Source organism: Chaetodon auriga, chromosome 19 (genome assembly GCF_051107435.1).
Source record: "Chaetodon auriga isolate fChaAug3 chromosome 19, fChaAug3.hap1, whole genome shotgun sequence".
Classification (NCBI taxonomy): Eukaryota; Metazoa; Chordata; class Actinopteri; order Chaetodontiformes; family Chaetodontidae; genus Chaetodon; species Chaetodon auriga.
This window is the reverse complement of record NC_135092.1, coordinates 3,448,609-3,476,029: the sequence shown is the minus strand read 5'-3', so window position 1 is coordinate 3,476,029 and position 27,421 is coordinate 3,448,609. Positions and strand designations below refer to the sequence as shown.

The 27,421-nt window shown below is 40.0% G+C and overlaps 1 protein-coding gene across 1 annotated transcript; it reads left to right on the top strand.

Moving 5' to 3' along the window:
• The first annotated feature begins 934 nt into the window (after positions 1-934).
• On the top strand, positions 935-27,026 carry slc27a6 (solute carrier family 27 member 6). Its single transcript, XM_076757837.1, has 10 exons — positions 935-1,515; positions 5,639-5,848; positions 7,094-7,252; positions 10,322-10,446; positions 12,137-12,331; positions 15,376-15,466; positions 15,594-15,792; positions 18,983-19,080; positions 19,282-19,412; positions 24,271-27,026. Exons 1-10 carry the CDS (start codon positions 1,029-1,031, stop codon positions 24,445-24,447), a joined length of 1,872 nt encoding a protein of 623 aa, XP_076613952.1. The 5' UTR covers positions 935-1,028; the 3' UTR covers positions 24,448-27,026.
• Positions 27,027-27,421: the final 395 nt, after the last annotated feature.

Genomic DNA, 27,421 nt, shown 5'->3' with positions numbered 1-27,421 from the left:
ACAGACAGCGGTCTGCTCCGCGGCGGGAGGGTGTCTCCTCCCTTCAACTGCTACAGCTCACGCTGTTATCTGACTTTTAAACCAAGTTGAGGAAAGCGCCGCGGCAGGTCCTCCCACTCGTCTCCACAGTAACGGTCACATGATTTCACTCCCAGAGATACGTAGACAAGTTGCCACGAGAAATCAGCCAAACAGGAAGTGAATTTAGCCTTCAAAATAAAATGCTAATGTTCTACAGCTCGGGAGAGAGCAGGCCATTGTTTTGCATTTCTGTGAGAGAGGAGAAGCTCCTGTGTTCAGAGGCATCTTCTGTTGTCAAAATGTGCTTTATTGTGGCATATATTCAACAATGTCTTTAACAAATGAATACAGTAATTAGAATTTGTAGTCATGTTGTTGTGACACATTTCAGTCAAAATGTGTCCGAAATCATTTCAGTACAATGGTCTCATTACTGTGTCTGTAACTGCTTTCAATCACACATATTGTTTCATGTGTTTAATTATGATGATGGATTACTGAGCCATCGAACTGGGAACAGGCACGGGGGCCCAAGTGGTCAAGGGGACCCCTGAGCCAAAATTTGAAGTGACTGCTCTTGTTGGAAAGTCGAAAGGCTCAGTCAAAGATTGGGACGTTGTAATCACATGTTTGGCATGTAATCAGAGTCCTTTAATGCAGAGTTTCTGCTCATCCTTACACATGTAGATATTGTCTCACAATCCATCCAGGACTAGTACACGGTGAGGCACAGCATGTCAGTCAGCCTATAAGAAAGACCATTGTTCTCTCGGCTGCCGGATCCTCAAACGTGAAATTGCTTCTTTTATTTTGAAGGCAGAATCTCTCATGTTCCGGTATTATATGTGAAACTTAACGTCTGTGGGCTCGTCGTTGGCTTACATCACGATGACAGCCCGTGTTTGTCACATGAAACATGTAACAGTGTTTGTAGTGAGCAGCGCGCTCGTCTCTCGCACTGTCTCCAGCTCTCCAGCGTGTCCTGTCCCTGTCTCACAGCCGCGGGTATGATTCTGTCCCTGGGATGGCTCTCCGCTTTGGTCGCGGGGCTTTTCTCCGCTCACGTCTTGCAGAAACTCTGCTTCCCGTACTTTTGGAGGGACCTGCTGTTTCTGCTGAAGGTAGTCGGGTACGGCTTGAAGCTGGAGTGGTTCAAGCTGACGTCCAGCGTACGTACGGTCCAGGACAGGTTCATCCAGCAGGCGCAGCGCATCCCCAATAAGCCGTTCGTCATCTACGAAGGAGTCGCCCACACCTACCGGGACATCGACACACGCAGCAACAGACTGGCCAATGTTTTCCTGGAAAAAGTGAAGTTGAAGAAAGGAGACTGCGTCGCCTTGCTGATGAGCAACGAGCCCGACTTCTTGTGCGTTTGGTTCGGGTTGACGAGGGTCGGATGCTCGGTGGCTTTCCTCAACACGAACATCAAGGCCAAGTCTCTGCTGCACTGCCTGAACTGCTGCGGAGCCAAAACTCTCATTGTTGGTTCAGGTAAAGCTCTCACCTGTCTGTCCACTGAGCTTCAGGACAGGCACATGTCCACAGCGTCCCTGAGGGGACTGATCTTTTCATTCGAGTATTTGATAGGAGATAATAATGACAACAACAACAACGACACTAATAATGATCATAATGATAATGATTATAATACTACTACTACTACTACTACTAATAATAATAATAATAATAATAATAACAATTACAGGCTAATATTTTGTTTTTAAATTAACTGGCCATCATTAACATGAGTAACTTGAAAGATAACTTTACATCATTGCCCCCTGCTGGTTTTAATCCTGCTCAGAAAAGAATATGAAACTCACAAACCTGCTTATTTATATTTCCATCATTCTGATGAGATTCATTCTGAGGGCTGCCCAAAGTGGGACCCGTGGGCCGAAGTTGGCCCACAAAAAGATTTGATTTGGCCCGTCAGATGTTTGTAGCAAAAGAAAATAAAAAATGAATTTCAGCAAAATGTAACACATTAATCCCTGTGTATGCAGTTATATTTTTGTGGTATGTGGGATGTAGTATGTAGTATGTAGGATTACTTTAGTGTGTAGGATTACTCTTCATAGTCTGGGCAGGGCGACACGTTGTACACAGAGTCAGTCAATTAAGGGAAGTTTTACATCTTAAACCTGCCAAATGGAACGTTTGTCCCTTCTGGTAGTGAGAGTGATTACACAAACACTGTCCGTGTGCCTGTGACACCATCAGCGCACTTTACTCCTAGTTGTGGACGTCTACCAAGTGGGTACGGTTGCTCCTGCCCTCACTGTCAGTGCACCAGCATGGGAATGTCACCACAGACACCAGATTTAAAAGAAAAAAAAAAAAGAAAATCAACTGCATGTTTAACAATTAAAGGTACAAGGTGATCGTTTTTGGCCCTCTGTAAAGTTTCAGTTTTGGTCCTCCAAGGGAAAAGTTTGGGCACCCCTGTTTGTTGTTCATTATTAATTATTAAGATCATCATTAACGACATGGCAGTGAGTGTCTCCCTGCAGAGTCAGTCTGGAGACTTGTTCTAGTATCAGGTGTTGTGCAGAGTGAGCAGTGGGTTTAGTTAACAATGTAATGTGGATTGGACATCAGTGGAGCAGACTTTTGAAAGTAGACTGGGTGTCTGAAATTGATTTCAAAAGATGTCTCCTTCTTTTTGGTGCCCCTCCAGCTGGCGGTATCCTTATTTACTTAATTGCTGTATGGAAGATTTAAACTGCCTAAATTAAAATGAATGAAAGGAGGAAGGTGAAATACAGACACAGTGTCACATGTATTTCCATGGCATACATGCATTCACAGTGTCATTCCTAACAAAAACACGTTGGAAGGACAATTATTTAGATATTTGTCTTTAATAACTGAATGAATTGTTTTTCATTGGGACATTAAAATCACATCAGTGTGATTTGATTTCATTGTTTGATTTTTTTTTCTAGATAGCAGCAAAAATGCTTAATAATAAGACATAACTTGACACATGTTCACGTCCAGTTGCCCTACATACAGCCTTCCTCAGGTGACTAACACCTGGATGACTGACAATACTCACAAACATCAGTACATAATAAGGTCGGGCTGATGGATGATGCCAAGGGGATGCCCGATGGCCATCGACCACTTGGCTCTCTATCACTGCAACATTGTAATTGTGTCAATAGTCATGTCAGAGTGTATTTGTGAGATTTTGCGATACGCAATATAAATTGGAAGTAATGACTTTCACTCTTCAAAATGTTCTGTCGGATTCATGTTGTTGTTGTTTCCAGTTTCAGTGAGGATCTGAGTGATTGCTCAATATGGGAGTCAATCCTGAAAACTTCTAAATTTGATACTGTCCAAAAAAAGCTGGGTGCTTCCTGCTGTATCGTGCTTTAACGTGTGGTATTTGCTTTCCTTTTATATGACACAACAATATGAAATTTAGTTGAACCATGTTCAGCCTCTACACATCTTTCACTGGAAGAATCCTGTTTCCACAGTTAATAGGATTCATCATGCTGCAGCCATGTGACAGGATCCACATTGGGAGGTCATTGCTCAACCAAACAAGCATGATGCTAGTCAGGGGCACTGTCCTGACTACAACCCTAGTGCAACAGGAGACGGATTCATGGAATAGCTGGAACACTAATGAGAGGAGATGTGCAGTACTTCCATTAGAAGTATCAAGACAATATTGCAGTTGAGATGAAGGCCTCTTCCTGTTTGTGACGGTTGTGGAGATGTAGTGGGAACTTAACAGCACAGAGGATCTTGCAAACTGAACTGTCTTTTATCAGTAGGGATGAAGATTCGCACCACAGTGGAAGCTCTCTCTTCATAGCTCTCTGATTGGTGCTCTTTCCAGCTGCTGGGCTCCAAGCATAGGTTTCATAAGAAAGTTTGAGCTCATGTTGACTTTGTAAGGCATATTTGTATTTGGGCAGAAAAAAGATGACACACTGAATCTGAATGAGGTCAACACGTGTACACTGTCCTCCTTTCAGCTGAAAATGACAACAGAGATCTGATCTGTTATTAGAATTTATTTGAACAAAGCAGCAAAACAAACAATACTGATGTAAAATATGTAACATACAGTATATGATTGAACATATATGAACTAATATACTACAGAACATAATTAAACGTCCATAGAAGTGAAATAGTATAGACATATTCTTAATCACTCAGCACTGTTATGCTATGCTGGATCATTCTCATCATAAACAATGAATGAAAATCTGCTGATTGGCTGAATGTATTTCTTCTGCAGAGAACCAGGCACGTCGGACATCATGCATACTTGGCAGTGATGAGGCCTATCCCCCTCTCCACAAAAAGTAGTACTCCAAGTAGCTCTCACCCTTCAGCCTGATGCAGTTTTTCGGGGCTCACTCAGGATAGTAATAATAACCCATAGTCTCAGACGAGGCTGAGGTGACAGTGGCTGTGGCATGGCTGCATATTTAACAAGGTTTATTGAGGTGATTTCACTGATTGCTCATTATTCCTTGGATTTCAACATGTTTAAAAAAGTCTCCTTGTTAAAATGTACAATATATAGTAGAAAGAAACAAATCTTGGGCCAAACTTGAAGACGCCCAAGGCAGCGCCCACTTTGGGAAGCACTGCTCTAGCGCTTATGGGTCAGGAGCTATTGACGAACATCTAATTGAAGAGTTTATAGTTCAGGCTGTATTGGCCAAAAAGCTCATCTGCTTCCTCTCTCTGAGCCACCACTGGACCAAAGCATGCACTTTAGTCTCTGTAGCACAAACATCTTTCTAACTGTAAAGGCAAAGCGTGCTCTGCTTCTTTTCTCCAAGTAATTTATCCTTATTGTTCTGCATTGTAATGCCTTCAGGGTCATAATAGCAGCTGTTCCTCTGGGAGCTTTTACGGATTGGGATTCATAGATATACGCATAGTAGATTGCTTGGGTAATGGTTATGATCATGCCTGAGCGACAGCCCAGTGGTGCTAACGTGAGTGAGATAACATAAGACTTTATTGATCCCACACTGGGGAAATGTAGTCGTTACGGCCAGCAAGTGTTACAAAGAGCAAGCACAGTGGCATAAAGAGGTCAAAATAAAAAGTCTACAGGATAAAGAATAGAAAAGCAACTTTGTATATGTACATCTGTACAGATTCTAAAAATACTGAATGGCATAAAAATCCTATTGCCATAAAAAAGTACTATTGCTAAGATTCTTATGATAAAACTAACTACTGACGTGTTGTATTGCACTTGAGAAATACTAGGACTATGTATATGCTAAGTACTGCTGCCAGTATGGATAATAAAAAGTGTTATTGCACATTTGAGAGAAATATATACAACTTAGAAATTGCACCAGATGAAATGGATAATATGAGCATGATATGATAACAGTAGATGTCATATATCATATTACATTATTAGCTTCCTATTTGCTCTCATGTCTCTACATTACACACTTAGAAAGCACATTGTTTACGCACACTTTCACTATTTAAACAAAGTAGCTAGTAAGTAGAGGAAGTGGGACGCAGCTGGCTTAGAAGGGTAAGTACAATTCACACTATAATTCAAAGTATCCTGTTCCTGAAATACGGCTTTGCTGTCTCCATCTCCCAGATTTAGTGCAATGTCTGAACGGCATCCTGACCAGCCTGCTGGAGGACAACACTCAGGTGTGGGCCATGAAGAGCCAGAGTGAGCACACCCAGGTGAACACTCTGCTGGATGAGCTTGATGCTGCCTCTGACCGGCCTGTGCCGGCCGTGTTACGCGCCTGCACCTCCCTCAAAACCCCCACCCTCTACATCTTCACCTCTGGAACAACTGGTGAGCGTTTGCGTCTCTGCAGCTCAGTTTCAGTTCGGACAGTTCATACTAATATTACACATGTAGTCCGTTTTCTTTCTTCTAGTCATCATAAATAGCTAAAAATGCAGCGCTACATACTGTTTAGTTGGTAGTTCGTCAGGTGTTCTGCACTGCAAAAGAGCTGAGAGATAAATAGACTTTTTTTCAGCTGCATTTAACCGATGGCTGTCACTTTTCATGGTGAATGAGTGAATCGTGGCACAAACACAAACACAGTGGATGGTACAGTTGCTTTTTGCCTGCTGGATGTGTGAGTATGCATCTGATGGACACTGACAACATCATAATCTTCTGCGCACATCTTTACTGGGCCATAATGTTGTGAGTTTCTGCTAGATAACAAGTGCTCTATAATTCAGGATGTATTTTTTAACTAATCTTTGGCTCTCTGTTTTAGAGCCAGCTGTGTGTGTCATGGTTGTGTTGGTGACAGGGTAAACACAGTAGCTCTCAGAAGACTCCTTCCAGCCTCTCTTGGGGATTCTGAGACCTCTCCCCTTTATAATCCTTCCAGTCTCCTTCCAGGAGAACGGATGGTTTTTCTGGCACTGATGAATCAACTAATTTTTGATCACCCATTAAGTATCTAAAATACCACAAGAACAAATGCTGCACTGTACAAAGACAAGCAGGTTCGGTTCAAGTCGGATTTCCCTGCCTTTTCCCAGTGCATGCTGGGGTAGACTTTGTGACCCTGAACAGATAACGGTATTCAGTAAATGTTTTTAACCTTAGGCCTACCATATGTTGTGGAACTAGTTTATATCTCAATTTAAAAGTGCATAAAGTCTGAATCTAGCGTGACGCAGAGGATTGCAGAAAGACACTAAATGCTTGTTTCTTGACTTTCATCTCCATCACATGAACATCACACTGACCTGAAGAGCAGTTTGAAAACAGGGCGAGAGCTTTTTAAGCAGGGAAAGTGAGCATCTGGTGGTCGTTGGCATCTTGAGAGGACAGGAAGGATGACTGACCCATTGCACATGACTTGCATTCCTGTTTAGTTTTCTTTTTCATTATTGGAGTCAGAAACCTATTAGTGCCAAAAAACTATTAGCATTCAGTTGAAATGCAGCCTTGCATGACATTGTGTTGCATTGTCACAGAGGTAGCACACGGTTATGTCCCCCCTCCTCGGCCTAACATTGGATCAAATATCAAATGTTTATTTTGCAGTGTCGTGTCTTTGAAATTTTGCAGGGCTCCCTAAGGCTGCAGTGATCACTCACCTCCAGAGCTTGAAGGCAGCAGCGGGTTTTTGGGCATTTGGGGCAACTGAAGATGATGTGATGTACACCCCTCTGCCCCTCTACCACAGTGCAGCTTCCTTGGTCGGTATAGGAGGAGTCATAGAGCTGGGTAGGCCTCAAAATATCTCTATAAGGCTAATTCCTTTGTATTCACTGTGTGCTGTAAGCTTTTCTCCTATCTTGTCAGATGAAATCTCAACATTCAAAAAACAACGATCTAGATCGGGGATTTTCTGTTGGCCCACCCTCAGTCATAATTGAGACATAATTGAGGTTTTTTTAGCCTATGTTTCCTTACATGTTGTCGAAGTGACACCACTAAAAGTATGCTGAATAAGCTATTAGCTGTTCCCTTTTTTTGCAATGTACACATGCATGCACAGACACTATCACTGGGTTACTGTGAAACTGAAGAAAAGTTAAAAACCCGGTGATTCTGAGGTAAGTCCTGGAGTACATGGACCATTCATGGATGTTTGTATGCGATGGAATACAAGTCAGACTGAATCTAAACGTATGTGCATCATGTCTGTGTGTTCAGCTTTGACTGTTTTTAGTAGCATAGTTCTATTTATTAGTTATCACACATAGAATACAGCAAAATTGGTCACATAGTCAACAGTTGAGTACAAGATGTGGAAGTTTTCCCCTCAAAATCTGCCTCAATTGGCCATCCAGTTAATGACCCAAGCAGTGGGACGTAGATTTCTTCATTTTTGAACAGCTATGCAGAGACCCATCATCAGGAAAAACACTTATAGGCTCATATCATTTGGACTTAAAGGGATCTATTCTAAACTTGTACACAAAATGGACTTTGATGGAGTGTTTTAAGACTGACACTGATATGATAATATGAAGACATGTTTGCTCATTACATGCCCATTTTTATCCAACAAATGATTTGAGTTCCATGCCAGATACAGAGCACCGATTCTCTCGGCGAACTGGTATTCAGAATTGCAGACAGTGTCCACTGAGCACTGAGTTTGCCTGCCAAACTATGTGACCCCTGTGAGGACCCACTGTTTCACTTCAACTGGCAGCTTAATTAGAGGCTTCAGAGCAGGAAGTGGACACTGGGGACGATTGTGAGAACATTATTATTGTTTTTAAGTCATTGTTGCTGTGCTTCCAGCCTGCATAGAAAGTTCAGAGATCAAATTCATATTTGAGTTTCCATCACATTTTAATAGTCACCACTGCCTGTTTAAGCAGCTGATTTAGCATGAGCTTAAAAGTAGTTTTAGTATTACGTAATGGTTTTTGAAAGGCAGCAAATTTACATACATATGGCATGGAATAACCAAGGCCTGACCTTTGAAGAGGCGTACGGTAGGTTGCAGTCAGGACACAGTCTGCAGTGTTATCTTATAATGTTGGAGATGAAGAAAATCCTCACAGGACTGAGATGAGCTTGTATGCCTGAAAGTAACCAGAATAACATCCAGCTGTCTTTTAACCTTTACACCAAATAACACTGAAACCATGGTGTCTTTTGCAATCGATTAGTGTACCGAAAAATATGGCACCCTTTATACTTTGTACCTCAGTATTTGAAATACGTCAGTAAAGCACCCTGTGTTCTGTTTGAGATATATCTGTTTGTCCTGTGAGGACATAGATTAATGTTTGAACGTCTCTTTGTGGAGTGTTTATCCATTCAGGTCAGTAGCTGGGTTCTGCCTCAGGTGAGCTGAAACCATTTGACTTTGTGTGTTATTTTCCACCTAAGAGATTCTAAATAGAAAAACATGTTTCAGCAGAAAACAGCGAACAGTTCACTCCATATCCACTCATTTGAATATATTTTTGTAGCAGTTAATGTAAGTGATATTGGCAGTGCAGCCAGTGCACTAGCTAGGCTTGTGCAGGCTCTGCCCTCTGCAAATGAGTGAGACAGCGGTTGAATTGCACCCAAGGAGCACCACGAGTTGTAACATCACTACAATCAATCAATAATAATCATAGCAATTTGTACACCTTCAAGTATAGTAACTCATGTCTGTAATGACTGCAGTCACATTCTCTGATGTCTATATGTCATATGTTTGTACTATAGAGCTATGTTATTTTCAAATGAACAATGCAAGCTATGCAGTTAGATCATTTGTGGACATTTTTTGTTTAGTCTGTTAAATGCAGGGTGTAGGTTTCCAGTGAATGAAGCCATAGCTTGACAATCCACAGGACCACTCGGTCAAGTTGAACTGTTTAATTCAACAAAAGTTGGTACAGGATGTGTAAGTGTCAAATTTTCCAAAACCCAAAACTCCTTCCTTGTGGGAGTATGAAGAAGAAAATTGGAAGCAACAAGGCCAAAAAGTCACAAACTCCATATACACCAAATATTACAAATGTAATAAAGATTTTAAATTATCCACACACATTTTAATTGAAGGAATCAAACATTTAACTTAATGCATTACTGTAAATGCGAACGTTATTATTCAGTCATATGGACATTCAGTGACGTTAGCACTGCCCTGCTCTTATTCTTCATGTCACCTGTCACTGTCAGCAGAGCGATCCTTCTTAAAGGTAAAGCATAATACAGCTTGCTCCATGGCAGAGAGACTGAATGCCCTGGCTATCCTGGAAAACAACTCGAAACTACTCCAACAAGTACAGTTATTTAAAAAAGTTACTTAAGTTAATTGAAATGAACACAGTCACCTCCAGAAGTCGAAATAAGTCATTTTTTGATTGACAGATATTATATTCACGCAGTTTTGTGCTGTAAGGTACATTTCTGTCTGTCTGTCTGTCCGTCCGTCTGTCTGTCCGTCCTCTCTGGTCTATCAGTCTGCTCCAACACAGATACAAACACACCAAAAAAATGAAAAGATCAAATCAGGAAGCAGGACGTCTGTCACAACATGATATAAGCACACAGTGCTTCAAAATAAGGAAGTCTCTGACCTGCAGCAAGTATACACAGATTCACAGTAACCAGGTTACTACAGTGCACGTAACATTTGAAGTCAGTGCCTTCTAGTGTGACCACAGGTATGAATGCTGTTACCTTTAAATGTGTTCAGATGACACTTACCACATGAAGTTGGTTTGAAACATGCTGAGACGTTCAGAATGTGTCGGCATAGTTGGCCCTCCTGCATTGAGTTTTGAATGTGGTGATCTGATGAATTTGAAGACACTGTTGTGTGTTGTGTCACAGGTGCGACCTGCGTCTTGAAGAAAAAGTTCTCAGCCTCTCAGTTCTGGAATGACTGTAGAAAACACGACGTGACTGTTTTCCAGTATATTGGTGAGCTCTGCCGATACCTCTGCAACCAGCCGAAGGTAATCTTCTGTTTGGCATTCAGCTGTGAGTGTTTCAAAAATAAGATCAAACTGAAGGAACAGTTTATTTCTGGTTCACTGGGTATAAAAATAGGAGAATCGACCCTCTGGATACTTTAATATAGTCATTTTACTAGTGTTCCACTCTTCTTGTAACATGTCTTCTCAGTAATTCCCTTGTTTGCAGGATGGCTTCATTCTGTCTTAATCTATCTTTAAGTATCTTAATGTTTTTTCGGTCCTGTAGTCAGCATGACTTAACATCATGTTGGCTTGACATGAATCTTATTATCCACACACGAGTCTACAAAACAGGTCCACAGAGTCAACATACATTACCACCTAATGAATGACGGAGCAAGTGAGCGAGAGCAGTCAGTGCTCTGTACAGTAGGCAGACCTTGCAGTCACTGCTACTTGTGAATCAGTCAAGTAACATTGTGCACAACTATGGCAGAAAGACAAGCTGGGTCTTTGTTTTAATGTTTGCGTCCTCCCATACTGGACACATAGACATGAGGACACACACACACACACAGTGTGAGGGCAGAACTCATTCCTTCTTGAGGCTGAACTCAAAGTGCTCTTTGTCCACTCTTTGTTATGTGGCTGTGTGGGTGGAAGGCCGGCCATGACTGTCCTCATCATTGGCAAATTAAAGATGCCGACACATTAAGCACCTTTTTACTTGGTCAATGTGTGCACACAAGCATGAGTGCTAATTACTGCTTGTATGCTCTCGTTATGCAAACAGTGTGATCAATGTGCAAACATGGCAAGTACCATAGAACTCATCAATAGGACACAAATATACCTAGCAAGGTTACTTGATCAGGAGTTAACCAACAATGAACTGTGTCTAGTATACTGTTTGACCTTCGCTCAACCCCTCCTCCGAGCAGCATCTGTCCAACCATAGTTCAGTTTGTGTAATAGGCTCCGGCAGGCCTGTCGAGCTTTGCATTTCTCTACACGTTGACGTGGTCTGCATGAGTATCTCAAGAGTTTGGAGGGTGGTGTCTTTTTTGACGTCTTTCAATGCAAGAACAAACATGTGAGGAGTGGATTAAACTTTGTCTTTTTCTTTGCTCTAAGTCAAGCTGAAAATGTGTCCATTATTTTACATGCATCAGGTTACATAAGAAAAATATCTGTTCAGGACCGACACATCCACTGTTTGCATAAACATGTTATGTTATGAGCCAAGATGCTTTTTTATCAGGATTCAGAGTAATGACTGGAGCTCAGTCCTGCTCTCTGTTTGTTTTGGGGATGTTCACACTACCATTACATTTGCCAAACTCATGGCTTCGTCCTCATATCGTCAGATCTTTCTGTTTTGTAAAATTGAAGCACGTTTGAAAATACAAACAGTAAAGCATAGACTAAATTTAACCACTATATTACTTTTCCAAAGACCATTTGTCTTCTGAAGTAAGCATCCAAACATTCAAGGGTTTTGTTGTAACCTTTTGATTAGCCTACATTTTCTCATTTTTTATTCTTAATACCACGCAATGAGGTGACCAAGCGCTACACTGAAATACAAAGGGTAAGGATTAGGGTTAGCCAGGTAGTGCTAAGGTTATGATTCAGGTATGTCTCCAGGAAATTAATGGAAGTCAATATAATGTCTGCAAAAATGATGGAAATATGACTTTTTTGTGTGTGTGTGTTTGTTTTTGTACAGACAGAGTTGGATAAAGTTCACAAAGTGCGGATGGGTGTTGGGAACGGGTTGCGGCAGGACGTCTGGCGGGAGTTCCAGAGTCGCTTTGGAAACATTAAAATGTGTGAGGTGTACGGTTCCACTGAGGGAAACCTGTGTTTCATGAACCACATCGGCAAGATCGGAACCGTGGGCCGCTCCAACTTCATCTACAGGGTGAGTGCTCGGTAAGACGTGAGGAGGGGGTGAAATCCATACAAGGAGTAGTAGCAATAACAACAATGATATCGATAATGATAAACTTAATTTGTATAGCATCTTTCATACAAAACTTGAATAAGGCTGAAAATAAAGAAAATGCATCACATAAGCAGTAGTAATTTTAAGCACAATACCAACATGAGATCACATAAAGACAGGTGAAAACTGATTTCTTGAATACACCTTTATGGCACATTATGCACACAGAGAGTCCACAGACAAATTAAAAGCACAGGGGTTCACCCATCAGGAGCATGAATGTGGTCTATAAATGTAATAATAATCCGCCTCTTATAGTATTATACCTTTCATATACAAGTGTTGTATTTTGCCTGAGAATTCAGGGACTCATTCTGAATTAAGTGGAGGATGCTGAGTTGTAGATATCTGTCATGGCAATGATGAAAGAACACATAAAAGGAAATAAAGTGGGTGTTCTGCTGTATATTTATGTAGAATGGGAGTTTTGCTGGAGTAGAGGATCAGTGTGCACAGAAAGCATGGCGCTGCATGCACACATCTGCATTGCACTGTCCAACAAATACTCCAAGGAGTGGCTCGTTAACGTCATGGCATAAGGCCAACAGAAGTTATTTAGCCTAAATAACTTCTAACTATTGTAACTAATAATAATAATAATAATGTTATGCATGCTGAAACTGTGCAGCTGCCTGAACTCATTAGGATACAATATACAGCTCATGAACTGTAAGTTGATGCAGACATACTTTTGACTTGCACCCGACTATGTGAGCAGCACAGCTCACAGTAGACATGCATACGTATGCCAGTGCATATATACGTGATGTAAATCTATTTTTAAACATGATGGCAATCCAGGTGTAAGGTTTTGAGGTATATACGTCATACATACAACCCAGGTTCACTCCCCAACCATCAGGCACATCCTGTTACAGAAGCAGAGTGCAAGACTTGAAATTGACAACTAAAGTGCACATGGTTAGCTGTTGAACTCTGGTGAGGGGTGGGGGAGGGGTAAACAGCTTAGAGGAGATCTGTCAGGTCATGTATTATCTAGGAAGTAGCAAGTGTCCTCATCAGAGGGGTGCTTGAGGGTTCACTTAGCAGACTCTATGTAGTTACTGTACTGGTCATCAACACAGTGTCACAAACACCTGTGGAATATAACTATTTTATTATATTTCTGTGCTTTATTCTAGAGGATGATGAATTTATTATTGTGTCTTACAGCAGTGGGCTGACAGTGGGCTTACAGCACAAATGAATAGAAACCTGTTCCAGAATAAAACACATACATTTTCAAATGATACTACACAAGGGAAAAAACAAAAAAACAAACAAAAGACGAGTCACATATCTTACCACAGATTTTCAGACCTTCACATCTACAACATAATCCATCAATTACCAATAAAGCAACATATATAACTGTGGCCTAGAGGAGAAATCCAAGTGAAAACTAGCTCAATTGTCCATCATATCTTGTTTTCTCAGCTTTTGAGATAAAGTTAGCAAATTTAAAAACACAGACATTTTCAACAATATCCTATTTTTTATCCGCCTGGTACAGTGTTTGGAATGCAGAAGAAATGTGATTAACTTTCCACTTCCAACACAATCACACAGCTCGCACAATTTATTTCCTCCTTTTCCTACTTTTGAATCAGCTGACCTCTGGAGAAAGAACACCATTCTTAATTACGCAACAAAAGATTTTTGTCCATTGGATAAGTGTGATTAATAATTATTAATTTGGGTTTCAACATGATATTTTCAGACCATTTTTCTTTGAAAATGGCTGTAAGCTGGCTTTTCATGGTGTTAACATTACAACATACATTACTCCTGTAGATACAGTTACATTTTGTTTGTTATATTGTAATAGCAAACATTACAGTATGAAGTAGTCAGAAGACAACAATACAATACAAATGTGATAGAATATAGATTTAATACTATATAATGTACTACAACACAATAGTCTTGTCTATTTTGTCCTCTTGGTGGTCAATGTAACAATATTATGCAACTGGATTGTAGTACAATAAGAATACAATGTTTCTGTTATTATACTAGCATACTTAATATTTTAAAAACAACAAACATTTTGCAATAGGATGTACTACAAGACAAAAGCAACACAACACACAGGTCTTGAAATATAATTTAATTCAATATAATCTAATACAACACAATATCGCACAATTACAAGAAATACAATAATAAGATGATAATATCATTTATTAGAAATCCAATAAATTGTAATATGATAGTAAAGTGTTCGTGATTGATAAAATAATGGCCTCTGGTGTGAAAATAATGTATCATGGCACTAATGTCATTATGCTGCTAAAACTTAGAAAGAGGCTGCGTAATGTCATGTTTGATCATTAGTTTTAGTGATTAATCTGTAAGTCTGTTGAGACAGTTACAAAGGATGAGCAGGGAGGTGGCTTTCCTGTGCCTGTTGTAGGTATTAGCCTCTCTAATGCTTATCTGCGGAGCTGCTGTTAATCAGAGGAGTTACAGAAGAGTGGCTACATGTATTTAGTTCTAATCTCTGACCCGAGCTATTCTTAGATCTGCCCCAGTGCTTTTCCTGCTGGCCCACTAACTGTTACAAGAGATAGTTATGGAAGTGAAGTTGTACAACATAATTATGTCAGGACACATATCCTGATTTAGTTAACAGGATTTATAGTTCTGTAACATGTAGTAAAAAGTTAATCATCTTCGGTTGAGGTTGGTGGTGCTGGAGGAAGTATTCAGATTCTGACAGTAGCAACACTGCAGTGTAAAGATACTCCATTACAAGTAAAAGATGTGCATTAACATTGTCTGCAGAATGTACTTCAGATATCTCCTAATTAAAATTTTACAATTGCTCAATCAGTTTTCACAGCAGACATTGTGATTAAGGCTGCATTCTTATTTCATTCAAAATGATTGTTCCATTAACCAGGCTAACCTGTTTTTGCACTACCCACTGTAATGATTGTCTTTGAACTTTTTTGTAGCTCCTGTTCAAGTATGATCTGGCAAAGTATGACATGGTGAAAGATGAACCAGTGAGAGATCAGTATGGTTTCTGTCAGCGGGTGAAAAAAGGTAACTGCAACTTCGAAACATTTACGCAAATTCATTTTCTCTGTAGAATTTTTTTTCTTCAAAAATTAACCTCATCTTAAAATTATCTGCAGCGACTTTTGACTGTTTGTATGATTCTTATTCTCAGGTGAGACAGGACTTTTACTGTCCAAGGTGAGCGCCATTAGCCCGTTCTTTGGTTATGCTGGAAGCAAGCAGCTGACTGAGAAGAAGTTGATGAGGAATGTTTTCGTGAAGGGAGACGCATATTTCAACACCGGCGACCTCATGGCTGAAGACCAGGAGGGCTTCATCTGTTTCAGAGACCGAGTGGGTGACACCTTCAGGTACGCTGGGATAAGATGTTTGAGATGTCTCAACGTCAGGTACAAACCATACACCAGGACCTTGAAAGCATCTGTCACTTAGATGATGTTCAGTCTGATGATGTCATCAGGCTTGAAGACAACAATAACACAAAGCCTTTGAGATTAGCTAGAGGTGTGGAGTTAAGAGATGGGGGCATTTACCACGCAGGGAAGGCAAAACAAAGAGATGATATACAGTAGAGGGCCGAAGTCATGCCATCACGTCCGGGCCAGCCTGTGATCCACAAGCTTCTTTTACTCAGTGCAGTCTCTCAATCAGCTGTTAACAAGGTTTTTCGATTAAAGGAACAATCACAAAGATGCAAATGCCCACAAAGAAGTCACATGATCATCACATGACCTGAGATGCAAAAGTCACACGACTACTAAAATGTCACTAAAGTGTGCTTACCAGAGGAGATGGTAGTCCCAGCAGCTTATGATAGTACCCTCCTCCATCGTTGGATAAACAGCGAAACATGTTGGTGATTGTTCTTTGTCTGGTGATCTTGATAAAGTATGTTCTGGGCTTTACTTTGTGTATTGTCTGGCAAATTAGCATTCACAACAGGACTTGCTACTTGAAGCTGAAACCTTCATGATTTGAACAACCAACAATTACCTTGCTAGTGTACAAAAACTACAACTCCTGTGAAGATTTAAGTGCAGGTACTTTTGTATTGAAACTCGGCTTCAGATCTGACGTGAGCCGCTGTGGAGCGTGGGTAAGCAGTAGATGCATCCTGACCAGCTCCTGCATATTTTATTGAAATATGTTAGCAAACTACTTATTCGTTCCCTCGCGTATTCATCAAGAAAGACCGAGTGACTGGGTGGGTCGTATCAGGAACAAGCACATAAAAGGCGACCGGCACTCAACATTGACAAGGCCAATCCGTGACTTCAAAATGGAGATGCCATTGGTGAAGAAGAAGAACCTTCCCTCTCATCTATGGTCAGGCTTGCTGAATCCTTGCAGAATGAAACTTTCATGGGCAGTCCATCATTGATGCATTTGTCTCTTGTCTCACGGAGGTTGAAGCTTCACTTAAATAACTCTGCAATGGTTCCCTCCGTTTCTCCACCTAAGGTACATTTACCCGGTTGGCTGTTGGCTTGATGTGGAAAACTGTGCACTTCATGTTTGGAACTGGGGTAGTTGTGTATAGTGCATTGCTGGCTTTTGTTTTCTGGTGAGTTGTGCCTTTTCAATAAGACTGTCTTGCCTGGGAGACTGTATGTTTCTTTTCTGGTCTGGCTTTGCTGTTGAGGTTGTCTGGAGAAAAGGTCTTCCAAGATCCTGAGCCCATGAAAGCAGGTTTTACAATGCTCTGCTTCCCCCCAGTAGAGGGTATCAGTCAACTTAACTCGCTTTAGGAGGCTGACTTGGGCCTAACCGTTTCAGGTGATCCTATATTTTCCAAATATCGTAATAAATGCAAGGTTTCTGAGGGGTCATACTTCCATTGTATTTTTGATTGTCCCTTTAGAAAGAAAATGTGGGGACAGGTTTATGAAGAAAATTGTGGATTGTCTGGTAACAATCTAGACATTAAGCTTTTGTTTGTATTCTTGGATTACAGTCAGCCCTGAATCTCAAACCCAAGATATTAAAACTGCGTGATCTTTTGTTTTGTGTTATGCAATGTTTAGTCCTCTCTGCTCTGCTGCTATCACAGACCTCTCTGAACTCGCCACAGCCTCTCAAGTCGCTAATGGACTTATCTCTTCTGTCAAGCCATGACATTTAGCCTGCAACAGTCCAAGGCTTATGGGAAATGAAGTTAAGAATGGCCAGACTTATCTAAACATATGGAGGGAACAGCACAAAATACTATTGAGGAAGGCTGCGCTCCAAAGCTGGACTTTTAGTTATTTGCATTGTTCCAAAACTGAGAGAGGTTTTCTACTACTGGAAGATGGAAAATGGATATAATGCTATTCTAGTCTACTGACACGTCAAAGTACTTTTAATTACATGTAAACATTCGCCCATTCACACACATTCATACACTGATTCATACACTTGCACATGGAGGAGCCAGAGATCAGATAACCGACCTTCAGACAAACAGCCGTCTCTCATATCATCCTCTTGAGACAGGCATAACTGAGAAGCTCTGGTTTCACTACAGCTCTCTATTTAGTTGCAATGTGGGAAATGTAGGATCCAGTGTTTTTTACTCTTACTAGACTCTGCTGCCTCAATTATGACCATTCTGTTTTTTAAATCTGTCACTGGTGAACCGCACAACCTATGGACGTGCAATACTAAATTACTGAAGTTTATAAGGAGCCAGGAATTAATCACAGATTTCTGAATAATTACACACCTTTTTCTAAATTGCCATCTTCTCTTCTCTCTTATAATTCGAAAGCATTCTTGGTTTGAAAACAATGTCAGGAAGAGGAATTACATTCAGATTTCATCCACAGTACTGAGATAACTTTCATTGAAGTTACGCATAATAACTGGTCTACGTATCAAATATTGTATATGATATATGGGACCACACTGTCACTATTAAGTTGGCTTAAAGAGCTCAGTAGTTGTATAAAGAATGATAAAAGAGAACATGGGAGAGAAGCTCAAACGTTCTCATAAATAAGACAGACATAAAGACGTTGGGAATCTGATGTTGGAAAGTTGTTGTTTTTTTTCCACACCATGTAATTAATGTAATTTTGACTTTTGGAGTTTAGACTTCCCACCAGGGATTCACATTGTGCACCTGCACACAATAGATTCACAGGAGATGATGCAGCATGAACTAGGTGTGATCTAGAAGTCAGAAGTACTTCAGTGTTCAGTGTTAGTGTGTCACATGACCTTATTGTTTGTCTTTTTAATCCACCAGTTACCACTGGTGTTGGCCCATCTACCATGGCTGGAATCTACAGGATTGTAACTAAAAACAGAAACAAAAATTGAAATATACAGACCTGACAATGTTCAAAAAAAAAAAAAAAGAATAAGGCTCGGCATTACCCTAACAGGTTAGAGACTAGTGTGAACCAGCCGGCATTGTCCTGAGGTTATATTTACTGTATTTTATGCAGTTTACTACACTTGCATTGTTAATTCCCAAATTGCCCATCAGCGGGATCAGCAAAGGATTATCTTACCTTAATCATGTTGATTGAAATCTTCATTTTCCCCTGATTTCAGGTGGAAGGGTGAAAATGTAGCAACCACAGAGGTAGCAGAGGCTCTTGGGCAGCTGGATTTTATCCAAGAGGTCAATGTGTATGGAGTGGAAATACCAGGTATGTTTAAGATGTGTTTGTATGTGTGCTCTGCTATCCCAATATCACTTGGCAACAAAATTACAAAGCCTTTGAAAACTTCCACCATAGATGTTTCCAGAATAATCATTTCCTAATGATATGCCACATATACTAACAGCCCAGCAATGAATGACACTGGAGAGTGGTGACAGAGATTACAATGAACCATATCATCCACAGGGCATGAGGGCAGGGCAGGAATGGCTGCCATGATTGTAAGACCAGGCTTCACGTTCAATGGGAAGAAACTGTTTGAGCATGTGACGAGAGATCTACCAGGATACGCTTATCCACTCTTCATACGGCTTCAGGTAATGATCGGAGACACGCTTGCATACTGTTGTCTGCATCTTCAATTTGTTGATGCGTGTTCTTTATGAGGAGGACTGTAGTGGAGTTTACATTAATTCAGCACTTTTAAGAGAACTGTTGAAAGTCAGGCTCACTGTGGCACCACTGACTGCTGCTGGTGGTGATTTTATCATTATCATCTCCTCCTCATTCCCAGTGGCCCACTGTTTGTCTAAGCATAAGTGAAACTGGGTGACAGAAGGTGAGGTAGGTAGCACAGCTTCGTTTCATTGTTCCCTAACACAACACATGCTGCTGGGAAAATAATGTGTTAAAAGCAGTGTTGGAATGGGACTAAGATATTTACTCAAGAATTGTACTAAAGTACAAATTATTTTCCATTTTATGCAACTTTATACTTCTACTCCACTTGTCTGACAGCTTTATTTACTAGTTACCTTTCAGATAACAATTTTTCAGACTCTTCTTGTCCAGTGAAAAGCATGTATCTCCAGATCTGGTGATTTTTAATTATTCTGATAAATTGAAGGATGAAGTGTTCCTGTGTGGGTTGAGAAAAGTCCCCTCCTTCTTAAATAAACTATTTAAAGAGTCTCTTGGATTAGCTGGACAATGGATCATGACAAAGCTGAAAACAGGCTGATGAAAAGTTAACTTTTGAGAAATATGTTCTTCTCACAGGACAGTGACTCTATAAACATATGATGATCTTATAGAATATGATGCATTACTGTAGATTTAAACAAGCCAACAGTATATAAAGTAGTTCAAATTGGCACAATCTTAAACATCTACAACAGTAATAATACAACATACACATTAATGCAACAGTCGTATTAAATCCAAAACAATTGGATATAATGGAAAACAATGACAGTGAACATTTTAGGTGGAAATTCTAGTTTTACATTGGATAATTTATTAATTATGCCAGTATTCTGCAGAACCAGCATGCACCTGCTGTCTTTTATTCTACTTACAGCATATTTGGGAATATTTCTATTCACATTTGGGATGTTGTGTATTTGTGTTTTAGACGTTCAGATGCTCACAGAGAGACTCTGCCTCTCTCCTCCTGTTTCACCTGTTGCTACTTTTACAGTGAATTTGACAGGAAAATAGAGCCCTAGCTGGTGAACATAGTGCAGCTATTAGCAACTAAAGAGCCAGATATTTTCCTCCAGGCTAAAAGGAGAGTGAATATTGGACTTTGGTTACTTCTTGCTCTCCTACAGAGCAGATGCTTCTCCTGCTTGCTCCCTGCTTTGCTTAAGTTCTTTTGTTGATATCCTTGCTTTTCTCTGCCAAAAGTTTTAGAAAGTGGATCGTGGATAGTTATACATGACAGAGACTTAATAGAAGAAACAGAAAGCTGCCGTCATATTTGTATCACTTCTTTTATTTCTCGGCACTGAGCGTGACCTCCAAACAGCGCAAGCCTTTCTGCTGTGTCTATGACTAGAAACCAGGGAGAATATGCAAAATCTGTGAGCTGCACAGACTGTGAGCGACTGACAGGACTGTCGCAGAGAATTGAGCCGCTTGAAAAGAAGATTGACACGCTGCATCAAATAGCAGTCATGTTGCTGAAAACGGACAGACTTCTATACACGGGATTACCTCAGCTGTGGAGCGTCCTGCCGCAGATTTGGCTGACACACTGCCCTGGATGTGTCCCAACACCTCTGGGTCAGCTGTTGAGGCAAACTAGCCTCCCCTAATGCCGCTTCTTAGTAGCACAGCACTGGTGCCAGACCGAGAACATCCACTCTAGCCAGGACATGGTCTGACATCATCCGCCGCAAAGGCAAGGCTAACAAGAAATTAAATAAGAGGGCACCAGCACCCACTCCACCAGTTGAATTCTCACTGCAAAACAGGTATGAACCACTCACTCTGAATGATGAAAGGTATGATAATACTAACTATGTTGAGGCCAGGCAAACTAATCACACCACGAGCAGTAACGCTGGCTAAAACCCAAGAAATAACCCCAAGACCAGTACGATGCCCAAGGCCAGGGGAAATATTGCTCACTCCCCATCTGACAAGCAAAGGGCCAGAAATAATACTGGTGAATCCACACCTCATAAGCCAGACACCATTCTGATTGGGGACTCTATAAACAGGCATATAGGAATGGCAAAGACTGAAAATCTCACCATGAATGACACATCTGTCAGTGAGCTGCTGCCAGGCATCCTCTTTGCACATCCAAGTGATTCAAACATTATTATTCATGTTGGATCCTTTGACAGTCTGAGAAGGAAAACTGGCTCTGAGGTCCTGAAAAACAATTTTCCCTGCTAATGGAGAAACTGATCAGTCGCTGTTCAAACACGTATTCACATCGTCACCATTCCAACCTTGGGGAAAGGCATCGAATCTGTCAGTCGACTCCTTGCCCTGAATACATGGCTGACATAGGAATGCTTCAATCACGGGATAAGGTTTATTAACAACTTCAGTATCTTTTGGAACTGTAAAGGACGCTTTAGCCCTGACGGAGTACACCCAAATATCACAGGTTGCAGATTGCTCGGCACCAACCTGCGTCATGCCCTTACTGTATGCTGTAGCAAAACAAGAATACACTGATAAGTGCCAAGGTCAGCCTGCACAGGCAGGAAAGCCTCACCAGACCCTCTGCTTCACATCACCCAGGGCATTCAGAGGATGTCTCTGTCCCAGTCAGGGATGCAACACCCCTCGTCCATCGCTCCAAGTCGCTCTCCAGGGACCCAGCCTTCAGAACAATCACCCATCAAGGAGTTACTTAAAGCTGCCAAACTGAAGCTCAGTTAAATTGGTGAACTATTAAATAACAGTAGCCACGTACATCATCACTGGGATGTCCATCAGAAATGAGACAGATGCCATGCTGCTTCCTTGAACATACCGGTGATCTTAAACAGCCTGTGGAATGGTCAAACACATCGTAGCAATCACAGACATCTGGTATCTGTCTCAATAATCTGAAATTTGTCAGTGTTCAGCCAAGTCAGTCTCGTCTCCTATCACAGAATCCCTACAGCTGAAATCAGCTCTTTTTAATGTCAGACCGTTGGCTAACAAATCTTTTTTTGTTAATGATCTGATAAGTAAAAAAAACTTTCATTTTATGTTTTTATATTTTATGCATTTTATGTTTTAATTGAGACCTGGCTAAGCAGCACTACTGGTGTAGCTGCCCTGATAGAAGCTTGTCCTCCAAATTATGCTTTTTATCAGTCAGTCAGACAAAACAAGAAAAAAGGTTAGTGTGTAATGACCTTGACCTTGGTGAATTTACATCATTTGAATATCTTGCTCTTGATGAGCACTCTTGCTATCAGTGCTCATCGTTACATCATATCAACCACCAAAATATTTATGTGTGTTTATGCAGGAATTATCAGAGCTGATTGCACTAAATCTGACAAATTATCCTGAATGGAGACCTGAGTATCTGTATCAACAAAAACAATGACTCCAAAGCTATGGAGCTTGAGAACTTACTGGACAGCTCTGAACTGACACAACATGTAAATGAAGCCACTCATCAGCACAGTAACATTCTGGTCTTGGTAATAACAGCAGGGTTAAAAATCAGCAATATTTCAGCATTAGAATTACCTATTTCTGACCATCATTGGGTGTTTTTTTGATGCCAAACTAGTCTTAACAAGGACTAAAAGGGAATTTTTGGTTCAGAGACGATTCCTTGATGGCAAGGCTGAAGAAAATATTTGTAATATTATGAGATCATTTGAGTCATACAGCTATGACTGCTCTTTGAATGACATGGATGACAATTTCAACAAAACCATGTTGTCTGCTTCAAATGCTGTTGCTCCACTGAAGGTTAAAAACAGGCCGACTGACAGAATCTCTCCAGGGTTAAACAACAGCAGTGTTAATGAGAGGAAGAGAATTTGTTCAGCAGCTGAAAGAAAATGGAGGAAAACTGGGCTTTGTCCATTACACCCAAAGCTCTGGAACACACTACCTACAGATATCAGGAAGCCAGCTCACTGAATATTTTCAAAAGAAAGCTAAAAACTATCTCTTCACCTGTGCTTTGCCTTGTGCTTTTGCACTGCTGCTGCTACTTTTAAAATTATATTATTATATTATTTTTGACTGTTATTTGAATCTTTACTCTTATTTTTATTTTCATCCTTATTATCATTATCACGTGGGTTTTATTCTCCTTTTAAAAAAAAACAACTAATTTTTTTGCCCCCTCTGTCTTTATGTAAAACATTCACGTGCATGTGATTTCTTTCTTGTAAAGCACTTTGAGCTGCAATTCCTGCTTGAAAGGTGCTATACAAATACATTTTTATTTTTGTAGTTGTTGTTGTTGTTATCAGGTGGACACAGACACAAATATGATGTGATGATAATGTTGCGTCTCCCCCTAGTGGGAAAAAAAGTCATTGCAGCTTTAATTTGTTTTGTTGACAGTCCTGCAGAAAAATAGCAAATCCTGACAAGTGATAAGATGTAGTGATTATTTTGCACCTCTGTTTGAAAACTATTTTGAAACAACTGGCCAGTTATCAGAATTGTTGCTGATGAATATTTTTTGATTGGCTGATCAATCAACTAAGCGTTTCAGCTCTATTGCAGTCAGTGTGTGCACAGTATTCGAGCCTGTTTTACCAGCGTGCTCTATTGTCCCACACAAATGTAAGACAGTCAGCAATGATAAATCATCTGAAGTATTACCATACATTGTACCGCTTTAGCTTCTAATTAAATAACCAAAATTCAAATCATTTAACAGTTTAATGTTTCATACTGAACTTGAACTTTAATTCAGTCTCAAACCTATTGATACCCTGAAATTACACTGTTGTTTTTTTCCCACAGGAGGTCATGGAAATGACGAGTACCTTCAAGCAGCAGAAGTTCCAGCTGGTGCAGAGTGGCTTCAATCCCTCAACAATCTCTGATCCTCTCTATGTGGTGGACTACCAGCAGAAGAGCTACATTCCTCTTACGGATAGTATCTACCAGAGCATCCTCGCAAGAGAACGTAAGCTATAGATTGTAGGTGTTACGACACGGAGTGGCACGGTGCACAAAGGATAGAAATAAGCTCCACTTTTATTTTGAATGGAAACCAGTGAGCCTACAATCTAGTTGAGCGATGTGTTGAGGTCTGAATGAAAAGCCGTTGTCTTGTTCGTGAATTGAGGATCATGATGAGTTGACTGTACAGTACATGTGCACAGTAATGATCCTGTGAGATGTTTTTGTGAACCAAGAAAAATAACATGAACCTGAATGTATCATTATGAAGCAGCAACTCCTCAAATGAAGCTGGTTTAATCTTCAATTTATCCCTCAAAACACAGCAAAGCACCTTCAGCTGGATCGTGGTGTTTGTCATGGTGAACAGAAATCCTTTCATTTGGCCAATCATTTGCAAAGATGAAAATATTTGACAAAAGCATGAATAATCAGTTTTTGGACTTAATTAATGAATAGATTCATAATTATAATAAGTGAATGAACTGTAATATATAAAGAAGTATTTTTTGGTCTTTCTTCATGGATAAAGGGGGTTTTATAGGGTAAAACAACTGAACTAAAAGGTGCAAATTCAGGAGTTTTCCCACACATTGATGTTAATTAATGCACAAATGATGAATTGTGCTATAAACCCTTAAAATTGACCAAATAACATGAAAGCCATCTTTTGATTTAAAGGGCCTTAATTGTTTCAGCTCAGGTGTGAGTTTGCCTCAAGTCTGGGCTTAATTAACAGAGAAATGAATGGATCACAGTGTATTAAGGGGATTTCATTGGTTATCGAGGGGTTTGGGAAATGACCAAATACCATGGAAGCCATCATTGAATATACACTTAAAAAGAAAAATTAAGACCCCTTCAACGTATAAGAGAAGAGGTGGTTTTCATGTTATTTGGTCAGTTTTAAGGGATTTATTTTTGCCATTTTGAAAACCCTTAAACTGCAGAGAAGCCATTAGAAATATCTTAATATATTACAATCCATTAAAATTTCCACCCATAGCTCCCTTAAAATCCCATCAGTGTGCCTTAATTACACCAATACTCAAGGATTGGTGAGGAAATTGATGAAGTTAGTGGGATTTTAAGGTACAAAATCAAGGGATTCAGTTTCATAGTTTATGAAACTAAAGGTTTGTCGTGGTTTGTAACTTACAAACAAAATAAATGGTTCACAGATGTGTTTTTTGCACCTTTGCTGACATTTTGTCACATGATTTTTATCAACAAGATGAACACATTTATCCAGATATTTTTATCCACAGATATTTTGTTTTCGGTGATTTTACTCTGTCCAGTAAGATTTAAAGCCATCATTGTGCAGATTCGCAGGATAAGCTGACCAATAACAGCACACTCTCTACGTATTTGTTCTCTTCATATTGTGTATGTATGAAAGAAGAAAAACTGTATATTGTCTTGATTGTGAGAGATTTTGAATATGAAAAGCCCCAAAGTGCCCGCATATTTAGCTATGAACATTTTTTTTAATGCTGTGAAAATTCTCATTCCATCATTTATTTATTAATTTTTGTTTTTCTTTGTTTCTTTTACTTTGCTTTTGCTTACCCGAGACTTCAATGTGAACTAAATATATTTACAGACATTCATACCTGGGAACTTCCATGCAAGTTAGTGTGTTTCCCGTTGTGTCCATTAACCTGACAGGTCTGAGCTGCACAGTAGAGGCACAATCAGGGCAAATCTGAGATTTGAACCAATAAGCCTGCATTTTCCTCCCAACCTCAGTGTGTCTGCAATGTTCTGCTGATATATTCACATGATTTATTTGAACAGCAGCTTATTTCATTATATTGCCCAGTTAAATGACTGCGACTGAGATGAGAACCACCATTTGTCATATTTTAGAAAGTAAACATACTTAAAAGTTGTAGAGAGCTTTTGTTATCCAGAGATCTGAGCTATGAGAGCATCAGCTCATTAGATCATACTGTTTACTGTTTGTGGTGTGAACAAGTTGTAAATATTCAGTGATAATATACAGAAGTTTCAATTCACTTTTACTTGTGATTGGGCTATACAGATGCATAAAAAATGATTGCAAGTTAAAGGATGATTGTAGTTTATTAAAATTTGGCTGTTATGCTGTAGCTGTAGTCATCATTCCTGTCAGCAATAACAACATTAAACTCAAGTTGATTTCTCGGGATTCAAGAAAAATTTGTCTGACAGGTTTAGAAACAGACTCAAGCCTCATCACTCCTCACAAGGAAACACCAAGTTCAGCATAATAGCTTCCAAGGAGGGATGTAGACTCAGAGCCTACAGGTGCTAATGCTGGTGGAGGAGGGGCTTTGAAATGCTATATGAACAGCAGCAGCAGAAGTGACAGCATGGCTTTCATGTGAGCAGTGTGGCGGCAGAACAGTGAACAGAGCACTTGACATGATGTTAGCTCCAATGCTAATCATCCCTACAAACCACAGTGTCTTCTTTGGACATGTCTACATGTCTACATGAGAGGTAGAAAGCAGAACAAGTAAAACAAATAGAGAATAAAGAAGATACAAAATAAAATTAACTATGGAAGGCCATGTACATGCAAAGAGTCTAAAAATAAAAATATTACCAAAAATACAGTGTCTTTGGATTATTGCACAGGATGTGTGTGTGTGTGTGTGTGTGTGTGTGTGTGTGTGTGTGTGTGTGTGTGTGTGTGAGTGTGTATATGTGTATATATAACACAGGATAAGTTGCACAGCAATGATAAAAGCACATGATGACATAAATAGTGGAGTAAAGCAAAAAGTAGCTTTGTGGTTGCTACACACACACACACACACACACACACACACACACACATATAACACTGGATCATTTGAACAGTTATTGAAATATTGAGATTAAACCATATGAGATTTTTTGAAGTGAAATGTCTCTTGGGTGGAACTGCTAACACCTCAATCTCAATGACATTTGAAACTAACAAGAAGCCACTATTACACACTCAAAAAGTCAAATGTCT

Bases quoted from the DNA above. Each gene is read 5' to 3' on its own strand.
- slc27a6 (XM_076757837.1), top strand. From the start codon at position 1,029: ATGATTCTGTCCCTGGGATGGCTCTCCGCTTTGGTCGCGGGGCTTTTC. The intron at 5,849-7,093 runs GTGAGCGTTTGC...GAAATTTTGCAG, and splicing joins CTTCACCTCTGGAACAACTG to GGCTCCCTAAGGCTGCAGTG. The intron at 7,253-10,321 runs GTAGGCCTCAAA...GTTGTGTCACAG, and splicing joins AGGAGGAGTCATAGAGCTGG to GTGCGACCTGCGTCTTGAAG.